The 27,306-nt window shown below is 42.1% G+C and overlaps 1 protein-coding gene across 4 annotated transcripts; it reads right to left on the reverse strand.

The window, feature by feature from the left end:
- Window positions 1-5: 5 nt before the first annotated feature.
- On the reverse strand, window positions 6-27,306 carry arhgap4b (Rho GTPase activating protein 4b). Of its 4 annotated transcripts, none has more exons than XM_019274988.2 (24): window positions 27,121-27,305; window positions 19,812-20,160; window positions 18,326-18,497; window positions 18,073-18,235; window positions 15,147-15,209; window positions 14,878-15,051; window positions 14,485-14,613; window positions 14,039-14,260; window positions 12,925-13,026; window positions 12,577-12,762; window positions 12,067-12,151; window positions 11,593-11,620; window positions 10,821-10,848; window positions 9,633-9,693; window positions 9,369-9,446; window positions 8,706-8,834; window positions 7,960-8,065; window positions 7,595-7,822; window positions 6,607-6,662; window positions 6,314-6,485; window positions 4,969-5,082; window positions 4,663-4,770; window positions 3,488-3,590; window positions 6-1,805 (listed from the first exon to the last, which is right to left on the reverse strand). In XM_019274988.2, the coding sequence occupies exons 2-24, from the start codon at window positions 19,879-19,881 to the stop codon at window positions 1,590-1,592; spliced, it is 2,793 nt and encodes a 930-aa protein (XP_019130533.2). In that variant the 5' UTR covers window positions 19,882-20,160; window positions 27,121-27,305; the 3' UTR covers window positions 6-1,589. The 4 variants fall into 4 exon arrangements, with proteins under 4 accessions (XP_019130533.2, XP_019130532.2, XP_027144479.1 ...); XM_019274987.2 differs by lacking the exon at window positions 10,821-10,848 and adding an exon at window positions 11,238-11,334; XM_027288678.1 differs by lacking the exons at window positions 10,821-10,848; window positions 27,121-27,305 and adding exons at window positions 11,238-11,334; window positions 22,369-22,586.

A 27,306-nucleotide genomic window follows, 5' to 3' on the forward strand; every position in this document is an offset into this window, starting at 1 on the left:
ACTTCTTAATCATTCATCACTTTGTCATCTTTATTGTATTCTTTTTTTTTTAACCACATATACAACTGGACACAGTAAATTTAGTGACATCATCAAACAGTGATCCAGAATAACAGGGTGTCTGAATCATAGAAGCAGAATAAAAAAGGATTCTACTTTTATGTTTCCAATACTGAAACACAACAGAGGGGAGATGCCATCGGCTATGTAAAAACATTTCAAATGTTTTTGGAGTCAGTTAGGAATTGTACACCGCACTGCAAAAATCCTGAAGCACACATCTGAATGGGACCTGTGGATGATGCTAGATAATAGTCAGGGGAGCTAAAGTGTGTGGATGAATGAGTTTCGATCGTGGCTCCAAAATGTTGCCGTCGCGTTCACAGTTTAAACCAGAGGAAGTCACTAACTGAATCCTCTCTAATGTGGGGGCCATTTTGGCTCTTGAGGCTAGGGCACAGTTTCCAGTTGAAGAGTACGTCAACCAAAGCCCTGAGTGAGAAACTCTTACTTATTCCTTCAAAAAAGCCAAACCTGAGCTAGCCCGTCTCTAACGCTGCAAAAGCCCTGAGTTATGGCCTGTGTATCAGGCCACGTATCACATATGAAGGGGAATGTGTTTTTCATCTTTGTCTGTGCGAGTCAGTGTATGCTAATGCTGCATGCTGCTATAAAGTACCGACTTAACTGTTTACAGTGTTCCCAGCTAATACCCACGGAGCTCCAAAATGTTCAATGATAAATAAATAAAAAAGAATGATAAAAGAAATATTCACATACTTGTGACAACAGTCATTTGTGAAATATAAGAAATAATTAAAACACAGTATATTATTATTATTTTCATAATACTGTCTGCTGCCTAACGGGAGCTAATAGAATAATCTGGTAGGTGAAAGAACAGTGACTTCACCACTGTCATTAAAATCTTGAAATTAAATCAAACTTGACATAAAATACAAATATTGCGAAAAAAAAATCTTTATAAAATGTCTATAAAATAAAAGTCTTTTGAAAAAGTTCAAAACATTCTGTCATTATGATTTCATTATTTAATATTGAACACTTTGGGTTCCATAACACCTTCCTAGATCACTTTTTCTTTTTCTTTTTAACATAATATGCAGAGTTCAGGTCGTTTTTCAAGTGATATAAATGTGAAGAGTCATAGATATGAAGGCACTCAGGCCCCAGATCAGCTTTTGTTTTTTAACATAAAGGAAACATTGTAAGGGTGAGCCACTAGGGGGCAGCTTCAGTCTTTTGTTGTATCATGGCAACCACTTTAAAAAGCCAGTCTGGTGATATCACTGGCAATGTCACATCCCTGATTCTCCAAAAACTGCAAAAGCCTGGAGAACAAAAACCGACCAAAACATAAACGACCAAAAACCATCTGGAAAACAGACACACTGGACGTACGGTAACACGGCACCAAGACTAGTGGCACTATGAGATGGCAGAGACGCAAATATTATACACGTGTCAAAAAAAATAAATCAAGATCTCCATCTAATGCATCATCTTCATCAGCATAATCATCATTGTCAAATAATAACTCAGTAATTCCAGTCATCCTCTCATCTCGCTTAGTCCACCGGTCTGAAAAGGGCCCGTCCTCTCAGGCCAAATCCTGCTTTTTTGGCAGCGGGGGCAGTTTGAGGAAGAGGGGAAGAGGTGGAGGAGGATGAGGAGGAGGAAGAGGGAGCAGGAGCGGCAGGGGTGGTGAGGGCGGACTGCTGCACAGGAGGCTGGCGAGACAGGAGCTCCTTGAAGACCGAGTTCATCTGGCGGCTTATCATCTCCTAGAGAGAAAGACACATGGAAGGTCATGAAAATGTGGCGTCATCATGCACGATGTAACTTTAAACTCCAGATACGATCACCTCTTAGAGTATGTCAACTTTGTGGCACAAAGTCACACACAACTATGGTGAAATTGTTTTCTGGCTACCTGCTGTAAACTATAATGTTAGCTGCTGTTAGCTCACAGTTAGCTGTGCTGGGGGAGTGTTAGTGTTTGAACCATAGGTGTTTTGGACCACCTGGAAGAGGAGGTTTTCAGGGCCGGGGCATGTAGGGATATGGATGGGCACCAGAACGAGAGACAGGCGAGTGGGTAAAGTAGCCGGGCACAGCAGAGACAGACCATGGCAGAGGTGCGGATGAAGATGAAGGTGAAGAGGACAGAGGAAGCTAAGAATCGAGCAACCAAGCCAGGCTTCTTGGTGTTAGATTAGTTAGTAATATTAGCTGCCCCCTACGTCTAACTCACTAGTTTGTTATCTTAAGTAATCTTGTGGCGCCAAATCGTAACAAATACCACTTCTACATACCTAAACCAAAAACATCACAGTTATGATGTCCTAAAAGAATCATTATTTTATTTTGTGTGCCACTGCAGACTCTATTTCTCATCTTATGATGTTATGATGAGAAATTGTTGCATTTTGACAGCATGATCTGATGATGTTCTTTTCACTTTAAAATGCAACAACAATTGTGTGTGAGCACAGCGAGGGGGCCCTGGGGGGTTTCACCATTACGACCTGCTGTCATACGGAGTGAAGCATTGTGAGGTCTGGAATGAATTGTTGTGTCCCACTATTATAATGTTTTAATAACAAAGTTGTTATATGAAATGATGGACTTGTTTTCCTAAATATGTATTTACTACATATCAAACATTTTCTTTAGATGTCCTATGCCCGATCACATTTTAAATATCGTCTTATATATGTATTGGAGCGTGTATGATTTTCTTTTGCACGTGTCTGTTCACGCAGCAACACAAGTACAAATGGGAAAGCACAGCAAGGCAAGGTCTTTACAAAGTGGAAAACTGACAGCATGCACAAATCAGTGATATGAAAAAAGAGAGATGTTACAGAAAGTCTGATTAGATCGATTTCCTTTCAAACCGTGGTTATTGTATCACGAGTATGCATCTTGACACCAGAACAGTGCAGGATGTAGCTTCAGGAGTGTCAGCACATTTAACCAGAACAAACGGCTGATGTCTGGGACAGTAAGCTAGTTATCTTGTGAGCAGGTTCACTGAGCAAAGCAGCTTAACAAGCGAGGTTTTGACATGAGCTGCTGGTTGCGTGCAGATCAGATGTGCTACAACAAGACTGCAGTGTTAGCTCACCGGATAGCACATAGTAGTTTATTATCTGAACACCAAAGCCTGTTCCAAGAAGCATGTGATATGAGAATTTCCCTATTGAGGATTAATACAGTCATTCTTTGTGTTTGTTGCATGAGATCCATGTTCTGGGTTATAGTCAGCAGAGTTATGTAGAAAATGTATTCAGTCTCCTTCTTGGAATACAGCTGAAATGTGTCACAGGCGTGCTCGAGCATCAGAAACATTACACACTGAGTCTACAGTATTAAAAAGAGCTGAGCTGAGGACCTCACAGGTGTGATGTCAGCCTGTCCTCTGCCCTTTTTTAATTCTGTGACAGCAGGATGAACCACTGACCTTGTCGACTGGAGTTCTCTCTGCCTGACCAAATGGAGGTCTGTCTGGGGGTTTGAAGCCGCCCTGTCTCACGTTGTCCAAAGTGTGTCTTCGCTCCTGAGACCTACGGGACAAAATGTATGAGAGGTGAGACAAAATATAACTGCGACAGAGATAACTAAAATATGTACTGTAGATAGATTCTGATTTCTGAATGCCAAATTTGACCGAACCTTGTTTCAGTTTTGGCATGGCAAGCTTTCTTACCATCTTCTCACACTATAAAGACTTAATGTCAGATCAGATTGTAGTGACTGTCCAAATAAAATGTAGACTAAACTCTTTTTACTATAATTATTCCTCTTTCACAGATAAACCACCACTGCCACCCTTCAAATGTTTGAGGGTGCCTTTCAGCTGGTATATATGCCATTACAAATAACACACTTTATTTTACACCTGCAATAACAGATTTGCTGTGACTGACATGTGTTAGTATAGTGAACCTGGCGGCAAACTGTTGCCAATTTACACATCCAGCAGAGTGAGCAACATTAGCGTCCATCTGAAGTTCTCATTCTGCCTTTTAGCTCTGTTTTTGGTCTCCGCCAACTCCAGAGGGAAATATCTAAATGTTTCACTATGTTCACTACGTGCTGTCTGATGTTTGGTGTTTTTTTGTTTTTTTTTACACAAATCAACACTAATGAGAACAGGTGAGAGTGAACAAAAACAGTAAAGTTGCGGGCTATGACACCAAAACAATGAGCTGAAAGACAATAAACACACGGAACCATAGACTGCATAAAACATGGACGTGTCACCTACAGCTCAGTGTGGTGGCTTCGGCTGCCAGCATCTTGGCAGTGCAGCCTTTACCGGCTCCATACTAATACAAAAAAGAAAAAAGATGTGGTGCTGAGGCGGGCTGAATGAAGCCTGGCTGCTCTAGCAAGCCACCTGTGACCACAATATTATTCATCAACCATATCTCTGGAGGCTGTAAACCTCTTTGTATTCAAGTGATTGATGTTGTTTACAGTTGGAGGTGTCCTTTCAACAGTTCGTGGTCTCTAGGGAAAATGTTTTTTGGCCTGCAGGGGAGTTCTTTTCCTTGCAATACTGTGAGTGACCACTTCAGCCAAAAGGCTGAACTGAGCTGCCCTATCTAGATCTATTATGTGTCTATGCCTTACACTGGCAGGTGTCGAGTGGCGGGGGAAGTTGGCGGCTTTCGACTGGGGCTCCCCTCACTTCCTCTCTGTCTCCCAGGCAACGAAGCACTGTCACTGTTCACCCGCATCCTGTCAAGACGTGCACAGAAACTTTTGTAACATGTGCATTCATGTGCAGTAATGTGAAAACGAGCATTCATCTGTGTGAGCGTGTGTGTGTATTTTGCTATGTTTGCGGTGCGAATGCATTCATAAATTGCAGTGTGCATTCAAGTGTGTGTGTGTGTGTGTGTGTGTGTGTGTGTGTGTGCGCGCGCATGTGTATACCGGGTTGTGTTCTCCGTCTGTGGATCTTCTGCTGACAGGTTTCCAGTGCTGCCTCCTCCTCCTCCTCCTCCTCCTCCTCCTCCTCCTCCTTCCTCTCTTTTGACTCGCTCTGACCTGAAGGAGGAGAAGAAGAGGGAGATATATTAGGTACATATTTCACTACAGAAAGTACAACCAGTACAAGTTTCAATATAAAATAAAAGGTTGAGTGACAAAATAACTGTAGGAGGGAGCAGAACAGAAGTAAAATTAAGTGTCTTGAACAATATGAGGCAGAAATCTATTGTGGGTGGACAAAATAATACAAACCGCTTAAAATATAACACAATGCAACAGCTGTACAAAAATACTACCGTTTGGCTCTGGATCTGACCCAGAATGTGCTCTGTGTCTTCTTTTAAATCGGTTTCTCCTCACTTGCTTAGCTTAGTGTAAGGAGGGAAACAGCTAGCCTGGCTCTGTCCAAAAGTAACAAAACCCAGCAAAAAAAACAAAACAGCTAAAGCTCAGCAATAAACATGTTTTATCTCACTCGTTCCATACAAATATGGGAATTATGAAGGATCGAGGAGTCTTTTCGTCACTGTGAGGATGTCACTGCTCCTGGCCAAGAAATCATCCAGTACATAAAACTACAACTTTTTTAATAACAAGCAGATGAAAGAATAATCAGATGCCCGAAACCCCTCAGCTTGCTCCTTTCAACCTGAAGGAGCAGCAGCTCTACTTGGAGCTCCCTTTGGAGGTCCTAGCTCCTAAGGCTGAGCCTGGTCACCCGGTGGAGGAAGCTTATTTCAGCCACTTGTATCTGCTATAATAATAGGAAACCCCCCCTGAGTGCCTCCCTTTGGAGACTACATAGGACATCTAATCTGGGAACGCCAAGCTAGATGGATGGATGAAAGAATAATAACACTCTTCTCATCTAAAAAGCAAATAAGTATTTCTATTTCTCCAATGTAAAATTTGCATTGTTAGCATAACGTACCTCTGGTTATGAAAATAAAGTATTTGTATGTGATAAAATGTGATTAAATAGGCAAATAAAAAATAAAACATGAGTCTCATTCTCACAGTTCTTTGTTCTTGCAAATAAACCTTGCCAGTCCTTACTGCACCGCAGGGTGCCGTGGCGCTCACTTTGGTAAAAAACTGGTTTAGTTTAAATTTTTCTGTATTGTATTGAAAAAATCTGATGCTCGTTGAAGCAGTTTCTGACTCATTTGGGAGGCAAATAGTGCAAATTATCAGAGCCAAGACTTTTACTGCCTCTTCTGTCGTCCAAGGAAGAGCTTTTTGGAAAATGGTTTGCTTGAACAGTTTCAGAAGTAGAACTGTCACTCACCCCTCCAGCACGCTGATGTACTTGTGAGGGATGAGTCCCTTAACCCCTCCTACTTCGCCTCTCCACCAATCACAGGAGGCCTTGCTGTGAAGGATGAGAATCTCTCCCATCTTAAAGGACAGCTCTGCTGGAGACCGTGCCACGTAGTCGAACATAGCCACTGCCTCCCACTCTGTACACACACACAGTGCACAGTAATCAACTCAGGCACTAAAGTTATCCAAATGGAAATGTGAGTGATGCACAGTCTGTATCTGAAGGAAGCCTGTCTCTAGTGTGTGTGCTGTTCTCACCGTCCTCACTGGGCAGATGCTCAGTCTCGCCGTCTCCCTCCTCTGTGATTGGTTCACTGCAGACAAGCAGAAAAACGAAAGTCGTGGTCACGCAAAGTTCCTCTTCTGTCTGACACACAGACCAACTGTCATACCACCGACTCTCTTTGTAATTCCTCACTTTGCTTTGGACGTTTCACTGCTGTGAGATTTCTCAAATAACCCTTAAACATCTGTGTTCTACAGATTTACAACTAAATGACTGATGGTGCTGTGTCAAACGTCAAAAAAGTATATTATATACATGCACATAAACAAAACACACAGTTTTACTAAATTCCCCATGAGAGGGTGTTAGAGGTTTCCATGGACACTGTAGTCGGGAGGCTTGTGTTCAGTTTTAGTGAGCTATCAGCTTAATAGTACTGAGCGGTTTTTACACAAAGCATTGAGAGCTGCAGAGAAATGTCTCTGGCACAGCATGAAATACTGTTTCAAGAGGATGAGCCATGAAAAAGGGGGCTAAGGGGGAAGCTGCTCTCTGTACTTGGAACCATCTCAGAGTCTTAAAACAAGACCAGCAAATCTCCAGGGCAATGTGAGGCTGCGGCACCATTCATTCATTTACTACAAGTCATCCAAGGACAGAAATTAGACGTTTTTTTTCAAAGCAAAAATATTACGTAGAACATTTAAAAGAAATCATGTATTCAACCTAGATTATTAAACCATTTAACCAGATTTGGCAAAATACAGACTAGAAAGAAAATCAGAAATATAATAAATGCATCAACAAATAACCACAGTGCAGCGTATAAATAAGATGCAGGGCACGAGAATGCTCCTAAACTGATTAGTTATAATCATTTAATTATTTAAAAATAAATATGAATTATATTAATATTCAGTTATATTTTTGACTTGCCAGATCATTTCACTAAACTTTTAAGTATTGGCGTTAACAGCATTTTATTTATTTATTCATATCAAAGACTTCCCCATCCCTCACCAGTACTCCTGCTCCAGAGTCATGTGCTTCTCATAGACAGGGCCCGGCAGCTCTGATTGGCCTGGGAAGATGATGTCATGTTGGAGGATCATGGTTTTGACAAGATCATTGACCTGTGGCTGCCTAGCAACAGCGTCATCAGAATCCAACCCCCTCAGAAGGCTTGGACCGAAGCAAACGGCCAAGTTGTAGGGCTGCATCATGTTCTCATCGCTGTACTGAGACACACTGGGAAAATACACACACACACACACACACACACACACACAGTCAATGATGTTATTTTTTGGCACAGTTGTTGACTTTTATGACCAGAGATATTTCAGATGATGGAATACACCGCACTGGATTATGCCACGACTTACTGATTGAGGAACGCGAAGAGGTATCGCAGCACGATGAGGAGCGGCCGCGGGAAGGTGGAGACGATCGTTTTAATCTGGACGGCCTTCTCTGTCACCGCCTCGATTTCTAAACAAACACAAAAAAGGAGCACACTTTATTTGCTGCAGTTACAGTTTCTTCATGCCTGTGGAGGTTAGAAACTCTGACAGATGCACAAATCATCCAAAATTCCACCATAGAGAAATATTGTGACAAGTACTTAAACTACTGAGGTGAGGTGGCTGCTGGGTAGATTTATTAGGCCACTGATGGGATATCCAAGTATTTATGGGGAGTAAACAACCTGGAGGCAGGTTCGCAACCTTGATTAGCTGTGCAAAGTGTGACTCAGCGTTTCTGTTTTGGAAAACAGAATATGCCTAAGGGAATAACAAAGAGAGGGAGGGAGATAACAACAGGGAGCAAATATGACGGTGAGATGCACCAGTAGAGAGAGGAGAAGTTGCACCAGCTTGCGTCAACACTGCATGTGTTTGTTACAAGTTGCTTTGGGTGTGTGGAGCATCAGTAGAGCGGCAACCACTAAAATAAGTTTTCCCTCATTCTACTGTATACGGGGCTGAATCTGCTATACTGAGGCAGAATAGGTACCAGACAGTACAAGAACTGAAAAAAACTGCAGGATCTGAAAGCAGAAACACACACACACACACACACACACACACACACACACACACGTAGAGGTAATATAAGGGGGGGATCTTACGGACACACTCCAGCAGCCGAGAGTAGCTGTCATAAGGGAAGAGAGGCGGCTCAAGGCCCCTGAAGTAGAGCTTCAACACACCGGCCACTGAGTCCAGATCACACTCGCTGTCTGACAGAGGATCGTCTCCTGCAGGGCGGAAAACAGAACGTGTGAGCTCAATGAGTCAAGGTGCAGTACGGTTACAGAAAAAGGTAGCCTCTCTCACAATGTCTGTGAGTTATATATTAGTTGATTAAAAAAATCAGATCATTATGACTAGCATTTTAGACAGCATACCCCTAATCATCATTACTGGAAGAAAAGAGGTAATTAAATAGACAAATTACTCTTTGCTGGTCTGGAAAGCTATAATCAATATTTTGTATTCAGTATTTAGCAGCCTACGAGGCAGATAGAACCAAGAATCTGGGGTTTAATACAGTCATGAATAACTGTAGTGCAACAACAAGGACATGATCCTTTACTGGCTTCCCACCGAGCAAGCTAAAAGATGCTGCTGCTATGAGAGAAGAATTTGGTTGTGTGCTCGATACAGTTTGAGGATTGAGGGCACTGGATAATAGAGCTTGTGTGGTTTCTCTAAACATGGAAGGTTTTGATAGACGTTAATCCAGTTAGATCTAAAACTGAAATATGGTCTACTTTCAGAAGCTCATTTACCTCTCTCAAATGCATCTCTGATGAGATTAACCTCTCTTTGTGACCCGGGAACTCTGAATATCCCTTCATGGTGGAGGCCTGAGGGACACACACATTCACGTTATATGACACGTTCACAGAAGATATTCCACATACAGATACAGATATTCCATACACCGGATTGTGCACACGTAACAGGAACAAGAACTTCCACCTACTCATTCTCGCTGCCCAAAGCTCTCTCAGCAAGGCTTATTGATCGCTATATCATAAAAAGTGACTCACCGTGAAGGTTTATGAAACGGATGCAGCTTTCAACCACCACAGGAATCTGCTGCCCAGAGCTCTGGAGAAGACAGATGAGCAGAGGAGGAGAGATGTTAGAGACAGATTGAGAGATGGAGATAGGAAGAAACAGCCAAAGGGAGACAGAAGAAAAGAAAAACAGTTATTAAACAGAGGAAGAGGGTTACAAAAGCCAAGGAACATCAGTGAGTGAGTAATAAAATCACTAAGTGCTCTTTTATTTGCTTTGGGTGATGCAAGGTGCGGGTAAAATGCTTAACGTCACTGCCAGGGCCGTAACCAGAATTTTCTGAAATAGGCCTACTGCGGTCCTGAGTCAAAGTCCCCCTTAAAATCTACTCAGACAACAACTTTAGTTGAGCCTTAAATACCTACATGATTTTGTTTGACATTTTATTTATTGAGCTACATGCTCACTTCGATGTACTGAAAGTTTTGTTGAGCTCTTTTAAAGAGATTCTTCTGGAAATCAATGACTGTTTACGTTAAATAACTCAAAGAACTTTGTCTCTATTTTACGTCTATTTAATACCAAGTGACATTGTTCTTTCCAGGAAACTTTCTGAAGATTATTAGGTAATTATAGAATTATAGACATTACAACATTTTTGTTCTGGTGGAGATACTGAATCATGTTGTTTTTCTTCTGTTTTCTTGGCCTCAAATGTAAATATGTTGAGCCTTAAAAACCCTGGAATCAGCTGACAAATAATCCAATACATTTAAAAGAATTTAAAAGAATACTTTAAGGCTTTGAAAAGAGAGAGTTGTTTGAAAAGATTAATACCAGTCTTGTATCTGTCAATTAAATATGAAGCTGGAGCTCTGTTAAACTGGATACAACTTAAGAAAAAGGATATGTGGTATGTGGAAATTTTCTTTCCTCTGGACGGAGCCAGACTAGCTTTTTTCCCCAAGCTCCATTCTTTGTGCACTAACTGCTGGTCCTAGCTTCATACTGTACAGACATGAGAGTGGTATCAAATTTCTCATCTGACTCTGGGCAAGAAAGTCACTATTAAAGAAACTATTCCTTTAACTGTTATCTAAAGGTCTAAAAGGGACATGACCTCAGGGGCATCAATGGTAGCTACGGCCCTGGTCACTTTGAAAACAGCCCACTGGTCTACGTGCAGTACAGATGTGGTCACAGATGTGGTTTGGTACCTGGGTCCGAGACATTCTCCTTCTTCTCCTGCAGCAAGCCAAGCAGAGCAGAGAGGGGACAGAGGGAAAAAAAAGAAGCACAGATTAGAAAAGAAGGCAGGATGAGAAATAAGGGGAATAAAGATTCAGAAGCAGTGGGAAGAGGCGCACATAAACACACACACACACACACACACACACACACTAAGTAGAGGAGTCAAGAGAGGAGGCAGCAAAGAGGCCAGTGCATTTTAATCCCTTTCACAAGAGCAGGAGATAAAAGGGAGGAGAGGGGGGGACTGAAAGGAGAGAAAGCCAGCGGTATAAGCTCGAAGCATGACCATACACATGAAGGCAGCAGTAAGTACACTGGGGGGGGGGGGCTTTAAAAAAAATATATTATTTGCATGTGTGTGTGTGTGTGTGCATGAGTGTTACCTGTATGTAGGAGACTATGTCTGTGGTGAAGAGTGTGTGGCAGAATTGGGAAACAGGCCTGGACTTCCGAACACGCACTGACCGAGCACATTGCATTCTGGGAAATATAATAAATAAAATGCCAATTTAAATCCATGATGTTAATACTCAAGATCTAATTATCATTTACATGTTTAGTATTACCCCCCCTCTCCCTTTCAAAAATCAGCTTTTTTTAATGCATAATAGAAAATTGCATTTTGGTTTAAATTTGTTGAATCTCTTTCCTCTTCTGTCCTCTCTGCTCTCTCCACGTCTCTATGCCTCTCTCAGTCATACTCTCTTTACTCTTACACTGTGTAAATACGCTGTTTACCTGGAAGGGTCACTGTCGACCGCCTCGGCTGGAAGAAAGAGACAGAAAACAAGTAAGGTTCGGTTCAGGGTGCTGGTGCGAACAATGAGCAGCAATATCAAAGGGGAAGTGTACACATTAAAGTATGCAGTAACTTTACAGTACTACTACATGTGTAAAGTGTTCTGTAAAGCCTTTTGTGTATCCAGAGGGAGCTTTGTAAAAGCTTATAAACGCTCTAATGTCACTTGAGTCAGTGTCGGTTGGGTCTGAAGACCACGAGTTTGAAAACGAAAGAAATCTGGAGGTGTGGTGTCGAAACAGTGAGCTGACCAAACAGCTGTAAAGCGCTCCTTATCTGCTGCTTGAGGTTAGTGGCTTGAAGTTACATTAGCAGCTCCTGACATAACAAACCCAAATCTCAGCTCAAACTGTTGGTGGTTGAGTTGCATTGCATTCCCCTCCCCATCATCTAACACCGTAGCACCAGGGTACCTTTTTGTATGGCATCATGTAGAAGGTCATGTTTGGCTTGAAGCTTGGAGGTCAGAGAACTGCTGGTGAGGAACTCCTTCACTTTCTAAAACACATGATTAAACAAAAAAACGTTTGAGTATTTCAGCACAGCTTCTGAAAGCGAAACATGCAATCATCACAGCAAAGGATAGAGAGCAGCGCTCCGTTTCATTTGCGTTTCAAAAGGCCATTACTCACACAAGACTGAACTGGTGTCAGGAGAAAATGAATGAGTCAGTGAGTGCAGCACTGTCAACAAAATTACTTAAGCTAAGACAATGTGTTGAGTTTACAGAGGTCTGTCAGTCTGACAGAAGACGCTCTGTACTGTATATCATTTCTTATTGAGACGTACATACAGCATTCAATAATCAAGGTGAATATCCTGTAGAATTAACTGAAGAGTATCTATTGAAACAAATGTCGTCAAGAGTAAAGTGACATTTAAGCATGCATGCTGTCCGCCTCTAGTCAACTGCAATCACTCACTGTAAAATAGTAGGTCTCTGTCTCCTGCTGATTGGCTCGACGCTTGGCAAGGGTAAGTTTTGGGGCGGCGTTTCCTCCAGGGGGCTCGTGTGATATGCTGCTGGGCACGTCCGGGGAGGGGTTAGAGTCGCTCTCACACATAGTGTCCAGCAGGGCTGTGAGTGTGGCTTTAAGCGTTTTACTGACCTGAGGAAAGATTTGATAATTCAGTTTATTCATGCTTCAATATTTTTAAGCAATTTCGAATATTTAAGGTTCACATCGTTCATAGTTTAAGTTTGTCCCTCGCTTATTGAGGGACAGACAGACAAACAGATCATTATGGAAACAAGCTGTGAATTGTCTGACCTCCTCTGTTTCCAAGGTAACAGCAGCAAGTCGAGATTGAAGCTGTTGGAACCTGGTCTCCAGCTCGTACCTCACCTGGCTCTCCGCACTCACCTCACACACCTGAAATAAGCAACAAATGCACAACAAGCAACAGGGTGTCACAATGTTAAATCAAATCAAGTTTGTTTATATAGCCCTTTACAATAGCCAGATGGTACACATATAGTTGACATTATAAACGTAACAGGGTAGAGTTAAGACTTGCATTTTAACACTCTAGCTCTAAGAAACAGAAGTGCACTCATTCCTATCTTTTCCCACTGAAGTCTTTGATTGCTTCACAGTAGGTCTGAAAGCCAACAATCACCACCTTGCGTACTTACTGCTGCAGTGCCTGGAACTTTTACTCGACACATAAATGCAGTTTACAATCTCAAAATTTGTTTTTGAGACATTTTTGCGACTGGATCTCTAAGTTCTCACAAAGGAAGGCAAAAGGAAGTCATCTCTAGCCAACGACTGTTGATTTAGTTGGCTGGAATGACAATGGCGTTACCAGATTTTATTAGGTGTAGCTGGCCAGCTACTGTAATTAACACTAACTTTGTGAGTTGGTTTAAAACTCTCCAACAGAACTGTAACTGTAAAACGAGTCACATTATTCATTATTATCAGTCAAATCAATTATAAAAGACTGGAAATCGGTGCAAATAGTTAGCCTGGCCTCTGTCCAAAGTTCAAAAGTCTCAAAGCCCACAAATGAATTTTCTTATACCTGAAACATACAAATAAAAATTTATTTTATGTGGAATTTGTGCTAAAGTTCAACTGGCTAATCGCTAAAAACACTAAGTTTGTGATTGGATTTAAAACTCTCCAACTGCCAAACTGGGTCCAAATTATTCTTTAGTATTTATCAATTATTATTATTATACATTGTTTAGTGGCCATTGATCATGAGTTAAAAAATAATATAACACAACATGGGCTCCAGCCAGGCCACAACAATTTATGTTGCGTATTCAAGAGTCTTCACCTAAACAATGGGTGCTATACCTGTGAATGTAACAAAAAGTAACATTTGGGCTGTCACGGAAACCATACACCTCCACCACAGGCACATTGATTTCACCTGGTCTCCCTCGTGTGGATGGTAGTTGAATCTGAATGGAAGGCAGAAGGCGGCGTCGTGTTGCTGTAGCAACGCATCTCTGTCTCCACTCTGGTCCAGGGACGTCACGGCGGTCTCCAGCTGCTTCAGCCCTGTCTCCTCTGTCTTCTGGATGCGCCACCTACTGGCCAGGTAGCACTTCATCACTCTCTCCATGGACAGATGGAAACCCAGGTCACAGCACTGGCCAGGTGGGAGGCAATAGAAAAGATGGAGGGAGGAAGAAAATGCGATGGAAGGGATGGAAACGATGAGGTAGGAAAGCAATGATGAAGCGGGGGAGGAAAAACGGAGAAGAAAAGGGTTGAAAGAATAGAACTTTTTCATTTGGATAGGCTATTCGATTATTTCTGTCCATATTGCAGCATTTCACACACACAGACAGTGTGTCATTGTGTGTTTCTTACGTCGATCAGAGTGCTGACATCTTGTAAGTAGTACTTGTTCATGGCCGCATTGGCTGCTGCTAGATTCAGCAGGTAGTCATTACGAGCCTTGGTGCACTTCAGCTGGGTCTCCTGCACTCTGCCATGCCTCTGTGCATGCACACACACGCGAGAAGAGAAGATAACATATATAAGAAACCAACATCTTGATAAGGAGACAACACATTATGCTATCGTGTGCCCATATCTGCCCTATCTCACTCAAGAACAAAGACAAGGAGAGATATGCATTTACAGCATTAGGAAGTTTATAACACAGACAAACAGGAAACCCACTTAGATATTTCCTGTTACCTAGTCTCTCCTTTATCCCACCTCTCTCTCTCTCTCTCTCTCTCACACATACACACTCACTTTCTCCATTAATCTCTCCATCTTCTTGACGGAACTCCGCCTCTGTCCTCCCGATTGGCCGAGGCCGAGCTCAGATGACTTGCCGGTGTGCCTCTCCTCCAGCCGCTCGGCTTCCTTCAGTTTCCCCTCGGCTATCAGACAGTCCATGTGGTACTGGTTATATGTCTTCAGAGCCTTTATTAGCACACATCACACAACAGAATCAGTCAGTGTCAGTGAATTATTACAATATTTTTTGGATTAATATAATAACGTTATACAATGCTTACCGTCTGCAGCTCAGTGGTGACCTTTAGCAGCTCATCCTGCATCTGGATGCCAACTTCTTTGCTCTGCAATTTACAGAAGCAGACAGTTTGACAAAAACATTTGACACTTTGACCGAATAAAATAATTATTTGAAAAGCAATAGTTTGACAGTTTGGAGACTTAGATTAGATTAGAATAATAACATACACTAGTGTTCACAAATAGCACCTCTAAAGTCAATTAATGAATTAACTTCTAATCTCATATCTAGGGATGGGAATCGAGAACCCATTCTTGTTGAGAACCGGTTCCGAGTGTTTCAATTCCATAAAATCGTTTGGCAGTTTATCTAACGATTCTCTTATCGATTCCAGAAAGCACGAATCACGTCATGTAACTTCCGCAAGAAGTTACGCACGCTCGATCCCAGCAAGCATGACAAATTACGACACATAACTTACACAAGTTTCACACGTGCAGTGCAATCAGTAGTAAACAATGTCAAACGCTCCAAAGTTTGGCTGCATTTTACCAAAACAGATGCAACAGGGTGACTTGCAATCATTGCAAAGTGGAGATAACAGCGTCGGGAGGGAACACGACGAACATGCAGAAACATTTGCGCACACAACATGCAATATTTTTAAATGAATGTCGTGTTTTTGACACGCTTCAGACTGGAGATAAATCTTAACCTAGCAGCAGCCAGGCTATGACCACCTCTGCGGTTACTAGGGAAGGTACAGAAGGTAAATAACACACTGCCTACCATGTTAGGACGATGTGCTTCTTTGTAAAACATGCTATAACAGTTAACATTAAACGAATGCCTTCTGCATTACATTTAGAAGATGACCATGACAAGAGAGAGAGAGTCTGGCTGGCTCAGAGGCTGGCAGCTGTACTAGTACTCGCTCCAGTTCACTACCTCCTCTAGATGATGCTGATCAAACTGTTTGTTCTCCTTTTTTCCCAAATGAGAATCGATGAGAATCGATAAAGAATCGAATCGTTAAGCAGAAACGACAATGGAATCGGAATCGTAAAAATCTTATCAATTCCCATCCCTAGATATATCTCGTCTAATCCATATGAAAACTGAAACATACAAATGTTGTTTTATGTGCTGGACTTTAATGCTAGTTCCCTGAAAACCTCAGGGTGACAACAAGATATAAACATGTGAGTTAGTCACCTGTAGCGGTGACGGTCGGTGGATTTATTTAGCTTTAGACAAAGCCAGGCTAGCTGCTTGTCTTTGCTTTCAGTCTTTATGCTAAGCTAAGCTAATTGCATGCCGGCTCTACTTATATATTTAGTGTTCAGACATGAGAGGTATCAATCCTTTCATCTAACTTTAGGAAAGAAAGACAAAATAAATAGAAGTTTGACTTATTGAAGTCGGCTAACTAAATACAATACTAATACACGGCTGGAAAGCAAATATTTCATGTATATTGATAATTAATCATCATTACTTGTACTGATATTTAGAATAACAGCACAGAGCTACTTCAATGCTAACAGTGTGGTGTTGGCAGTGATTTTAGAGAAGTTAAAAGGTCTTTGTTCTGCCTGGCGTCGGGCCTAACAACACCTCTTAGCTGCTTTGAAATGACTGTAGTAGCTTGATTAAAATTCTGTTCACTTTTCAGCTATGAGAAGGTACAGGGAGCGTGTCTGACAACCTGTAATTTAAACAAGATGAGTCTGTGTACTTTATAAAATGAATGAGACTGCAGATGCTACTGCGGTACCAAGATAGATAACAGGATAAAGACATGAAGGGGCGTTTCTAAGAGCGACTTCTTCATTGTGTTCAGTGTGTGTCAACTTATAGAGCTTATTTGGCGAGCGTGTTCACTCTCCAAGGCTGTCGAGTAACAACTGCGTTGTGATAAATTACAAAATTAATCCATCTTTTGTAAATTTAAGCAATGACATTATTTTTCTGACAGGCGGGAGCTGACAGAAGGAGTGATTTTAGTCGTTTATTAGTGTAACATGATATTGGTTTAGCGATCTGTCTACAGAAATACTCAAATACTTGATTTAAAAAGACAAGTTGACAGTATGGGGAAAGTTCTCTTTTCTTACATACTTATTTTTATGATTTTGGCTGTTTCTATTAAAAATCATATTTTTACTAACTTTTTTACGTAAAGCTACATGCACAGGTACAAATGTGTTGAAGTTTAAGGTACATTCAGACTGGGGCTGCGGCAAATCGCCACAGGATTGTGCAAGGCTGCACGGGGATGAGGGGGGTGAGGTTGTATCCATCAGACACAAACCAACAGAAGGAAACCACTTCCTTGTGTCACAATTTTGCGGCGTAAATTGTGAGCCAGACACAGATTTAGAAGCTGGGAACATGAAATAAACAAAGCAGGTAGAGTATCAGAGTGCAGTCCATGAATCCACCGCAGTTTCAGACATTTCAGGCTGACTGTGAAGGAATTTGACCAGTCTGATCGTCTGATTGGTGGCTGCAGCGTGACATTGGGCTTTTCCAACAGCTCCAAATTCTCTCCTGCTTTCTTGCAGACAAAACACACCATCCCCATTCAAATGAATGGAAAATCCTGCGTTTTTGCTGCAGCACCGAATCCTGATGTCTGAATGTGCCCTTAGGGTTAGGTTGCAAAACGCCCTTACCGTTTACAAAGGACAGTTTTCAAGCTACACTCACCATCATTATCACTCTGTCAGATCTGCATCTAGTTTTACCACATCTCCACAGCTCAGCATTGAATACAATCAGTAACTTGTACACGAGGAATGATAAGTTGTCCTTCAAAATAAGAATGAATCTGATGGAAAATCAAGAATTTGGATTTCTCTGGGGGGAAGAGGACTTCTGTGATGGCACTGTAAGTCCTTATGTACCTAGTGTGTCTGTTTTTCTTTGTGCATGTAACCACCAACACCAAAACATCCACTCACCCGTTTGTGCAGGCGGTGTGTGTCCTCCGTGCTGTGTGTCAACCGCTGCGTCAGCGTGTTGCAGCAGGTGTCACCCAGAGCTGCATGTTCCCGACTCTCCAGACGAGTCTGAGACAGCAAAACGGTCCAGACCTGACAGACGGACTGACCCCACTGCTCCTTCCTAAAAGAAACCAGACATCCTCATTGAGAGTGAGCCACTTTTGAATCACCTGAGAAACAGAGACACCTGTGCAACTCCCCATGCACTTACTTCTTAGTTTTGTGGGTGAATCTCTCTGTGAGTTTGTCTAAGGCTCGTGCGTATTCGGCCTCGATGTCGCCTCGACGCCTGAGAAACTCAGAGAGGTCTGAGAGCTGCTGCTGTTTGACCTCCACCTGAGAGTCTAAAATCTTGATCTGGTCTGTCAGCTGGGCCCGCAGGTCTGACGCACACAGAGACAGACAGACATGAAGAGGAAGACAGTGATTAAAGTTAATACATGCTTATAACCCTGGACACATACTGACATAGGCAAACACAGGATAGTGATTATTTTTGATGTTTTTGATTTATCCGATTCTTCTTTAATGTCCATCTATTCACAAGTGTCGCCCTGCGATGGTGTGCTGTGTGTGTATTTCATATCTTTATGACTCATTTTAATAAAATAAAAGATCCATGCACATCACACCTGCTCCCTCTTCCCTCCTGCAGATGTGTGCGTGCACAGACATACAGTGTCCACCCATGAAACTAATGATGTTTCTACACGCCGCTGTACTTTCAGACCTGTGATGTCTGGGGTCAGACATTGCTCCGTGAGGAAGTGTTCATTCACACAATAATCAAATTAATCATGATCCAATTAGAAAATTTGTAACGCTGTCACACATTTCGCCTGAATAATCTCTCTATGTGTGCAGCTCCTCGTTCAGGTGAGGAGAGGATGAACAAAAAGCCGTCCATGCTTTTACTTAAAGGCTTGACTGCTGCTGATAATAACACACAGCTCTTGTAATAACCCGACATAACCTTGTATCATGTTGACAAGCTTGTATGCAAACACAGCTAAGCCAGTGGCGACGTGGCCCTGCGTTGCACTCTGTTTTGAAAATGCTAATACAAGCATGATTCCCCTCAAATAACACCACCTCTCCGCCTCGTTTTTTTTTTTTTTACCATCTCTCTGCTCTCCCTTTCTTTTCTTCCTCGCTCACCCACCCACACCCCCTGACTCCCCACCTACAGTCAGTCAGTAACCCTCTTTCCCCACTTTACTCTTATTCCTCTGTCTGTGTGTGAGTACACAGCCCGAGGCTGACTGGATGTGAGGAGACAGCATCACTAATACTGGCTAAAAATACACCCTTGTAGTACAGTACAGAAAGCCACCCAACCACGGTATGCACCCACAAAAACACAGAAAATAACAACACATGTACACTCACACACACTCTGCTGCTGTCATGTGAAAACGTTTTTTTTTCGATTAAAGCGTTCCTGTGTTGTCTTAAAGCTCCGAAGAATGGTGTCTGTGACTTAAGAAGGGCGCCGTGTGACATTTCTGAATGCATACATTCAGTGAGAGTTTATGGCTGGATGACTTTGCAGAGCACGCGTTCATGCATGAATGCGCATGCGCTGTCTTCTATGCATTCATGCATGGAGTCGAGCGCACATGCATGAACAGAAGTGTGATAAAGGCCTGAGACGCACACAGAGACGAGCACACACATGCACATCCAGAGCGACTTACCCTTCATCTGTGACTCGTACTCGGCCAGACTCCCCTTCTCCTTCCTCAGCTTTACATGTGATGTCATCATCTTTGACCCCCTTGACTCTTGTCTGTCACTGAGACCGTCCTTCCTGAACCCTGATTCTTCTCGTAGCCTCACGGTCTCCCCCTCCCGAAGCCTTTTAACCTCAGCACGTGTAGTCTGTGGTGACCTTTCACCTTTGACCCCTTGGCCTTCACTGATCTACAGCTGCATGCAGCGCATCAGTGTCAGCGTGGATTGACTGCACTCGATGGGGATGTCAGTCGTGTCGATGTGGGGTCCCCTGGGTTTCTGACATGAAGGCTGATCCATAGGTGAACTAACCTGAGCAGCAGACAGAGGGGAAGATAGAAGGAAGAGAAGAAGTGGATATGGATGAGAAGAGGACAACAAGGGGGCCAGAAAGGGAGATTTATTGAGACGGGAATGAGAGAATGAGAGAGAGCCACAGGACCAGGACAAATGAGGCCAGGGCAACGAGACAGAAAGGGACAGTGACACCAGAGAAGGGAGATTTAATAGGAGGGACAGCGGGGATGGGTGGTGGTGGGGGAGTAGAGCACAGAATGGACAGTACGAGGGCAGAGTGATAGGGAGAGAGATGTGAGAGAGGAAGGATGAAGGATGGGGGATGGGAAGATGAGAGGTGATGAGTAACAGCGGTAATGAAGGACATTCAATGCCTTGAGGTCGGGGGTTGGGGATGTCCATAAAGGTGATGGTCAAATACACAAGCACATTATTTTTAACGGGATTCTTAAAAGAAACAAGTCAAAGATGAGAAACCTAGAGTCACAGGATGATGCAGTAAATATTTCATGGAGACCCACGTGAACCTGGCCTGTGATCTCTGAGCTTAAACATGCGGTTTGTCGATTGTTACATTTTAATGGCATTGTTGGTTAGCGTTGATATAAAAGGGAAAGTCCACCCATTTCACACATCTGAGTTAATTTCATTTACTGAACACGAGAAGCAATGCTCAGTGTGGCAAAGGAAGCTGTATGATGTGTTTTGTGGCTCTGACAGAGCTTTGATAAATAACCCTGGTGATGTCATTAGGATCATCTTGACAGAGTTGCAAACAGGGAGCCTGAATTCCTATTTTAAAATGTTGTTGTAACGTTTCCCCAAATGTAAGCCCACATAGGTTACTTTGTTTCATAGCTAATGGGTCAAAAGACTACAATACCCATGATCCTCAGCCACGGTTAGGAATTCAAAACACTTTGTTGTTGCATTAGTGAAAAAATTACACTTCAAAATTCACCCAAAATTGACCCAGAATCATATCATACTTTAATCATTAATTCATTTAAACTGCAGATTAATCTTTCACTTTTCTGTGTAGTGCAATCTTTCAGCATCCCTTAGTGACCCAAGTATCTCAAGCTCTTGGTGGGTTTCTGACTTAAATCATCCTGGGAGTTGTAGTTTTTATGTACACAACCTGGTACATTCTACTTTTGATCAAAGAACCAGATATTTTGTAACCCATTTTTTTCACATTTTGTAACGGCTGCATGATTAGACAGAATGCACGATGAATTTTGAGGAAGCGCAATTGCTTACAAAATTAACGAAAATATATCAGACAAGAATTCACAAGGATGTGATGCTTCAACTTCAGAGCAAAAAGATTATTTTATATATTAACGCACAGAGAGGAGAGGGAAAAGGAGAGAGTGTAATAACAGAAGAGTTTCTGGTGAGTCCTAGGATCAGGCAGACGCTGACCACGAACACGTACAAAAAGGCGCACTCAGGCCATTGGATAAAATTGCTCTGTAAAAAAAAAAAAGGGCAACTGGTCACACACACTCGTGCGACGGGGTTTCATTTCAATCTGAGCTGTGCAAGCGTAACAGCTGTGATTATGCAACATTGTCTCAGGAGAAACTGAACAGAACTCTTCCCTCTCTGCAGCTCCTAACCCTAACCTTTAAACAGATAGAGGTCCCTAAGGCATAAAAGGTGTAAGATGCATTATGGGAAGTGTAGGATCCATCCATCTATCTAGACTCAGGACTAAAAATCAGGATATCTCAGCCTCTGTTGTGTTAATTTTGGCTGTTCTTTTTAAAAATTCTCTCTTTTTAGTCTACAAGTCTTCCAGCTTTCTGAAAGTGCAATGCTTAACCACCGCAGGGCCCCTTTAAAGGCAGATCACACCTTGTTTTAGATGAATACAACTGCTGGGTGCTGTTGAATGAGAGACTTATTAGAAGACAAATCAACTTAACTGCCTTTTAAAGACTGATGAAATTAGTCAGCGTAAACTAGACGGAGATGATGGGTTCACACACTTCCTGCTTTTTGCTTTGAGACAGACAAGCACACACACAGAGGCAACTTCACTTCCCACATCCTGTGTCAGTTTCTCAACAGGTTTCAGAATTCTGCAATGAGTGCCAACGTGTGCTGCATTGACGGGAAATGCTGTTCCTCAATCAGCCTCAGACAATCATTTCGGTTTGGTTAAAACCCCCATTACAGAACTTGACCAGAAAAACACACTCACTCAACACTAACCTGTTTTAATGTATTCCCCCGAGGTGCCATGTAACCTCACTGTAACGCAGGAAAGCTGTTGTTGATGCAGGTTTTTAAAAACCACGTGGGAATTCTTTAAAAGATCTGACGTGTGTCGCGTAAAACTAAAGCTGTCAGTGTCGGGAACAGAAGCGTTAGACATGAGCTCACATTTCCTCTCCCAAAAACTGTGCGCTGGATGTGATCCAAACAGACTTGAAGCAGAGGTTTCAGACCGAAATAGAGAGTAAATGGAGAAGTGCGGCGAACAAATGCAAAAATGAGACTGTGAGGGGCCCCGAGACCCTGGAGGCTCCAGGGGCCTTCATCAGTGTGCGACCTTAATCTGCACAGAACAAAGCGAATGCAAATGATCTGAGAAAGAGAGAGGATGAGGTTGTCAGAGATTCGGCGAAAGACCAGGGGAACGGGAGAACACATTGACTTGGGGGGTGGAGGAGGGCAAAAAGGGGCAGTTAGGACAGAGAGATAGAGGTTATCAGTGTTTCATACTTAAAGTCAAGGTCACTGGAAGAAGGAGGTCACGTGGCACACATGGTGAATACAAAGCAGATCAAAGACAAGAGAGGATACTGATCCTTATTGCTACTGAGGGGATTTTCTGCTAATTTCCTCTGAAGAAAAAAAATGAAGCACTAAGCAGAAGTAATACAAATGTGCTTGTCGTTATGTCCAGTACTGTACGGGGATTTCCTGATATTGGAGAGAGCAAGAACAGAACGTTATCTTGACTCAGAGTGCAAAAATGTGTCCCTATTTTTTTTTTTTTTCCATACAGCTGCATTGTTTCTTAACAGCTGCCTTCTATGAGTAGAAAATCAGCCCTGATCTCTGTGAACCCGGGACAAAGCCAAACCATCGCTAATGCAGTGTAAAATGTCAAAAAAGAATTTAAAAAAAATACCAGGACTGTCTCTGCCGGATGATCTCACTTCCTAAATAAGATGACTTTTGGGAAATATGAGGTATCAGCTGAGCTGTAAGAGCAGACGCAGGCGACGAAGTGTTGTCTTTATCTGCTGTGTATGATCACAGATAAGAGCTGAAACGTTAAGGGTTGCATCAGGGTGGCGAACGCGATCATATGTTGATCTGCGCTGTCAGCTGTACGCTCCCCACTCTGAACACGTGTCAGATAGAGCCAGGTGTGACACTCGTCTGTCTGTCTGTCTGTCTGTCTGACAGACTGATTGGAGAGGCTCTTACAGACACAAACATGATTGGGAGAAGGAGAGCAGATTGCAATTTGTGCTGCAGGAGGAAGCAGGGAGATAAATAACTTTCGCTACTAAATAGCTGGAGGAATATTATGAAGTAGAAAAGATCTTATTGGAAAACTGAATACAAAATGGCTTTAAGCAGTGAAGCGCACAACAAAACAAAGGCATTTAAGAACATTTCATACTGTAATTGTGCCGTGTTACCTTACTGGCACGTGGTGGAATTAGATCCACAATCAAAGGCAGACAGAAACTGTCAAAGTTGCAGCTTCTTTCCTACAGACCTCATCATGACCTGAAAAGGAGGTTAAAATGTGTTCCACTTCATGGTGGAGCAACAGCTGCTGGGCTCTGTCACGTGCTTTCTTTTCCTAAATGATGTTATTTGGATGGACATACAGTGTCTGGTCCCTCCAGTGAAAGATCGTTTGATTAAAAGGACATGCCACCTATTTTACACACATCAAAGTCAGCTGACCCGTCTTACGACTCAGACTGTCAGAAAAGTTGTACGATGTCATCTGTGACCCTGATGATGTCATTAGGGTTATCTTGACTTGAAACAGAAAGCCTGCATTAACAACTGGGGTTTGGAGTTTGAAAATTGTGACAGAAAGTTGTAATAAGGAAAGAAATTCTATCAAGTTGCATTATGGGGAATGTAGGACCTAGCGTTCTTGGAGTTTGAGCCACACTAGAGCATAAAAGTCAGGATATCTCGGCCTCTGCTGCGTCGATTTTGATGATTCTTTTTTAAATCTCTTGTCTCTTGTAAGTATCCCACTGTGTCCATGCATAACAATTACAGGATGGTGCTAGATGCTAAAACTGAGCTTAATGACGCAATAAGACCAGAAGAGAAGGGTTACTTAGGAAGTGAACTGACTAACATTAGCCACGTGGCCAAGCTAAGCCACGCTGTAGCAACAAAACCCATGGCCATGTTGAACTGAGCGCTGACAAATTGAACTTTTAATTTGTTAGAGGAAGGAAGAATGATTTCTTCTTTTAATAGCTCTCACTTTCTAAATAAATATACCTGACCAATCAGATTCTAAGGTGGCACTTCCTCACAGGCAAAATCTACTTGGAACCACTGGAAGCTTACTGACATGTCAGCTCATTTATTTGCTGCTAGACTGCAAAGCAAACCTGGAAAGAGCTCGTGCAGGTAGAGCGCCCCTTGTGCTGGCACTGGCCCCGGGTTTCATTTAGAACGTGTCATGAGATTTAGGGCGCTGCATGATTAGCCACGCAAAGCAGCAAAATCCAAAATCATCTTGTCACTGGCAAAAGTTTGCTTCTTGCCTGAGACACTCTCTATGCTCTCTCTGAACATCCTTCTCAATTGCTATGTGTGCAGAGCAAACAGGAAACCATATGATAGTACGCCGCCGCAGGTTTGTACCATCTGTAGAGAATTACTCTGTACCTGAAAATCTCACTGAACGTTTTCAGCGGCAGCTTAATCCTGGTTCTCATCACTGCCAAAACACACTCCACAGGGATGACTAGTTTCAAGGTGGAAGTGGAGAAATGCACTGAAGTGGAGTGTAGCTGCCCATTGATTAAGTGCTGTAAATATAGTAAAAGGGTGTACATTTATAATAAGAAAGGTAGAGATTAATAGACTTGGGTAAATACATTTTATGCACAGTATAAGGTGCCTTTCACATTCTGGCATGGTACCTAATTGCAATAGCACTGAGGACAATTTGGCATCAGACAGGGTTATGAAATTAAAGCCAAGGGGTACAGGAACATTTCCACTGCTGTCCACATTTCTCAGGTCCTGCCAAGGGCAAGCTTTATGTAGAGGATCATTTACAGGTAATGTTTGCGGAATGCATACCTGTAAGTCTTGGCGGAGGGCGAAAAGGAAAAAAAAAAAGCTGAATAGAAAAGTGTCATGAAAACAGTGTGGCACTGTGAGGGCTGAGAAGCTGTCAGGTTGGCCACATCCGCTCCTCAGGCATTGCTCTTAAACCTCAACTTCAGCAGCTTTTTCTTTAGAACTCTAGATTACAGATCTCATTATAGATCAATTTATACTTGGTTCTACTCTAATACAGCTCATATGAGTGAAAAATACAGTGCCGTAAATGTATTTCATACATATAATCATAATATTGTACTGTTTAATAAGTACAATATTGAGATACCTATACTTAACTTAAGTAATTCCATTCTATGGAGGCAAATATTGTACTCCGTAACATTTATCTGACAACTTTAGTTACACTTAATTACATTAAAGTGGTGCGTACATATGAATGCATTAATGTAATTACAACTATTTAAACACTGAATATTAAAGTGTTATACTTGAGTACTTTTACTTGAATGCACAATGTTTGCTTGCATGTATTTCAAAGATATGAGCACATTTTAAACCACTGGGGAAAAAAAGTCACTGGTATGCTCGTACATATTTCAAAGTGAAACGTTTGCGTTATTTTTTTAAAGGTACATTTGTAGTGACATTTCCCACCACAGCCCACAATTGTAACCACTTTATGCAACTTCACGCATGTGCGAGTACAGAAAATACACAAGTATATCATCAGTTATACGTCCCTCACTGGTACAAAGTGTATTCTGCATGTTTTGTCTGCACTTGTTTTTTGAGGTGGTGAGGTCAAGATGGTCAACCATCATCTTATACCGGACGTTTTTTTTAAAAGTCCAGCTGCACTGCTAAGATTCAAATCAACATGGACGGTCGTAACCTTAGCTGTACGTTTTAAGAAAAGGCACCTGATGCTGAAACTGCACCTTCTCCTAAGATTAGACAAACTACAGCTCATCAAATAATAATATATATATATTTTTTTTTTAAACCTACACAAGCTCTTAACGTTGCAGTTTCTTCTGTAAGTCTGGTGTGTTACATTACCATCACTGCAAAGCAACAACACAAAGGAAATGACACTTTGCAGACGCCTGTGAGAAGCATGTTTAAGCCCTTTTGCTTATCTCCATTATATAATAACAGAATTAGCTGTCAATACAGTGTGGGTGATAAACAGAGGTGGGGGGGTTAGGATGCGGTGTGGTGGTGGGGGTGACTGGTTTCGGGTTAAGGCTCTACAGCATTAACAGCACAGGAGTGTTGAGTTCTATTTACAATGGCTGTAAATCAGCCCATATGGTCAAGCCTCACACAATGGTCGCATAAACACCTCAGCATAAACAACACAACATGTAAACACACACACACATAGAGAGAGAGAGAGAGAGCATCAACACTGAAAATGGTGCACACATATTACATAATTGATATCACTGACAGTAGCCTACATTCATTTGTCCACTTAGAAAACCCCAAGTGAATACAGTGTCCCTTTAAAACACTGAACTACACATAAATACACATCCACTTTAGTGTACACAAGCATTCACTTTCACACACACACACTTAATATATAATATATATATATATATATATATATATATATATAAACACACAGGTTGTTATTGGATTCATGAGCAGCATGACAGCCGTACGTACCTCACTTTGTGGTCTTCCTCTGTCTCTTTCTATCTGTTCCTCAGCTCTCCTCCTCTCCTCTCATCCCTCGCTCTCTCTATCAAACACATGCACACACACACACAGAGCAGTGTGTTTGAATCTGACAGATTTCTCTCAGCTCAGTACCCTCCTCCCTCTCTCTCTCTCTCTCTCTCTCTCGCTCTC

Source organism: Larimichthys crocea, chromosome XV, assembly GCF_000972845.2.
Source record: "Larimichthys crocea isolate SSNF chromosome XV, L_crocea_2.0, whole genome shotgun sequence".
NCBI lineage: Eukaryota > Metazoa > Chordata > Actinopteri > Sciaenidae > Larimichthys > Larimichthys crocea.

Coding starts and splice junctions, on each gene's coding strand:
- arhgap4b (XM_019274987.2), bottom strand. CDS start 19,881: ATGATGACATCACATGTAAAGCTGAGGAAGGAGAAGGGGAGTCTGGCC. Junction 15,052..15,146: donor TCACCACTGAGCTGCAGACG/GTAAGCATTGTA, acceptor GTGCTAATAAAG/GCTCTGAAGACATATAACCA. Junction 13,027..14,038: donor ATCCACACGAGGGAGACCAG/GTGAAATCAATG, acceptor TGCTTATTTCAG/GTGTGTGAGGTGAGTGCGGA.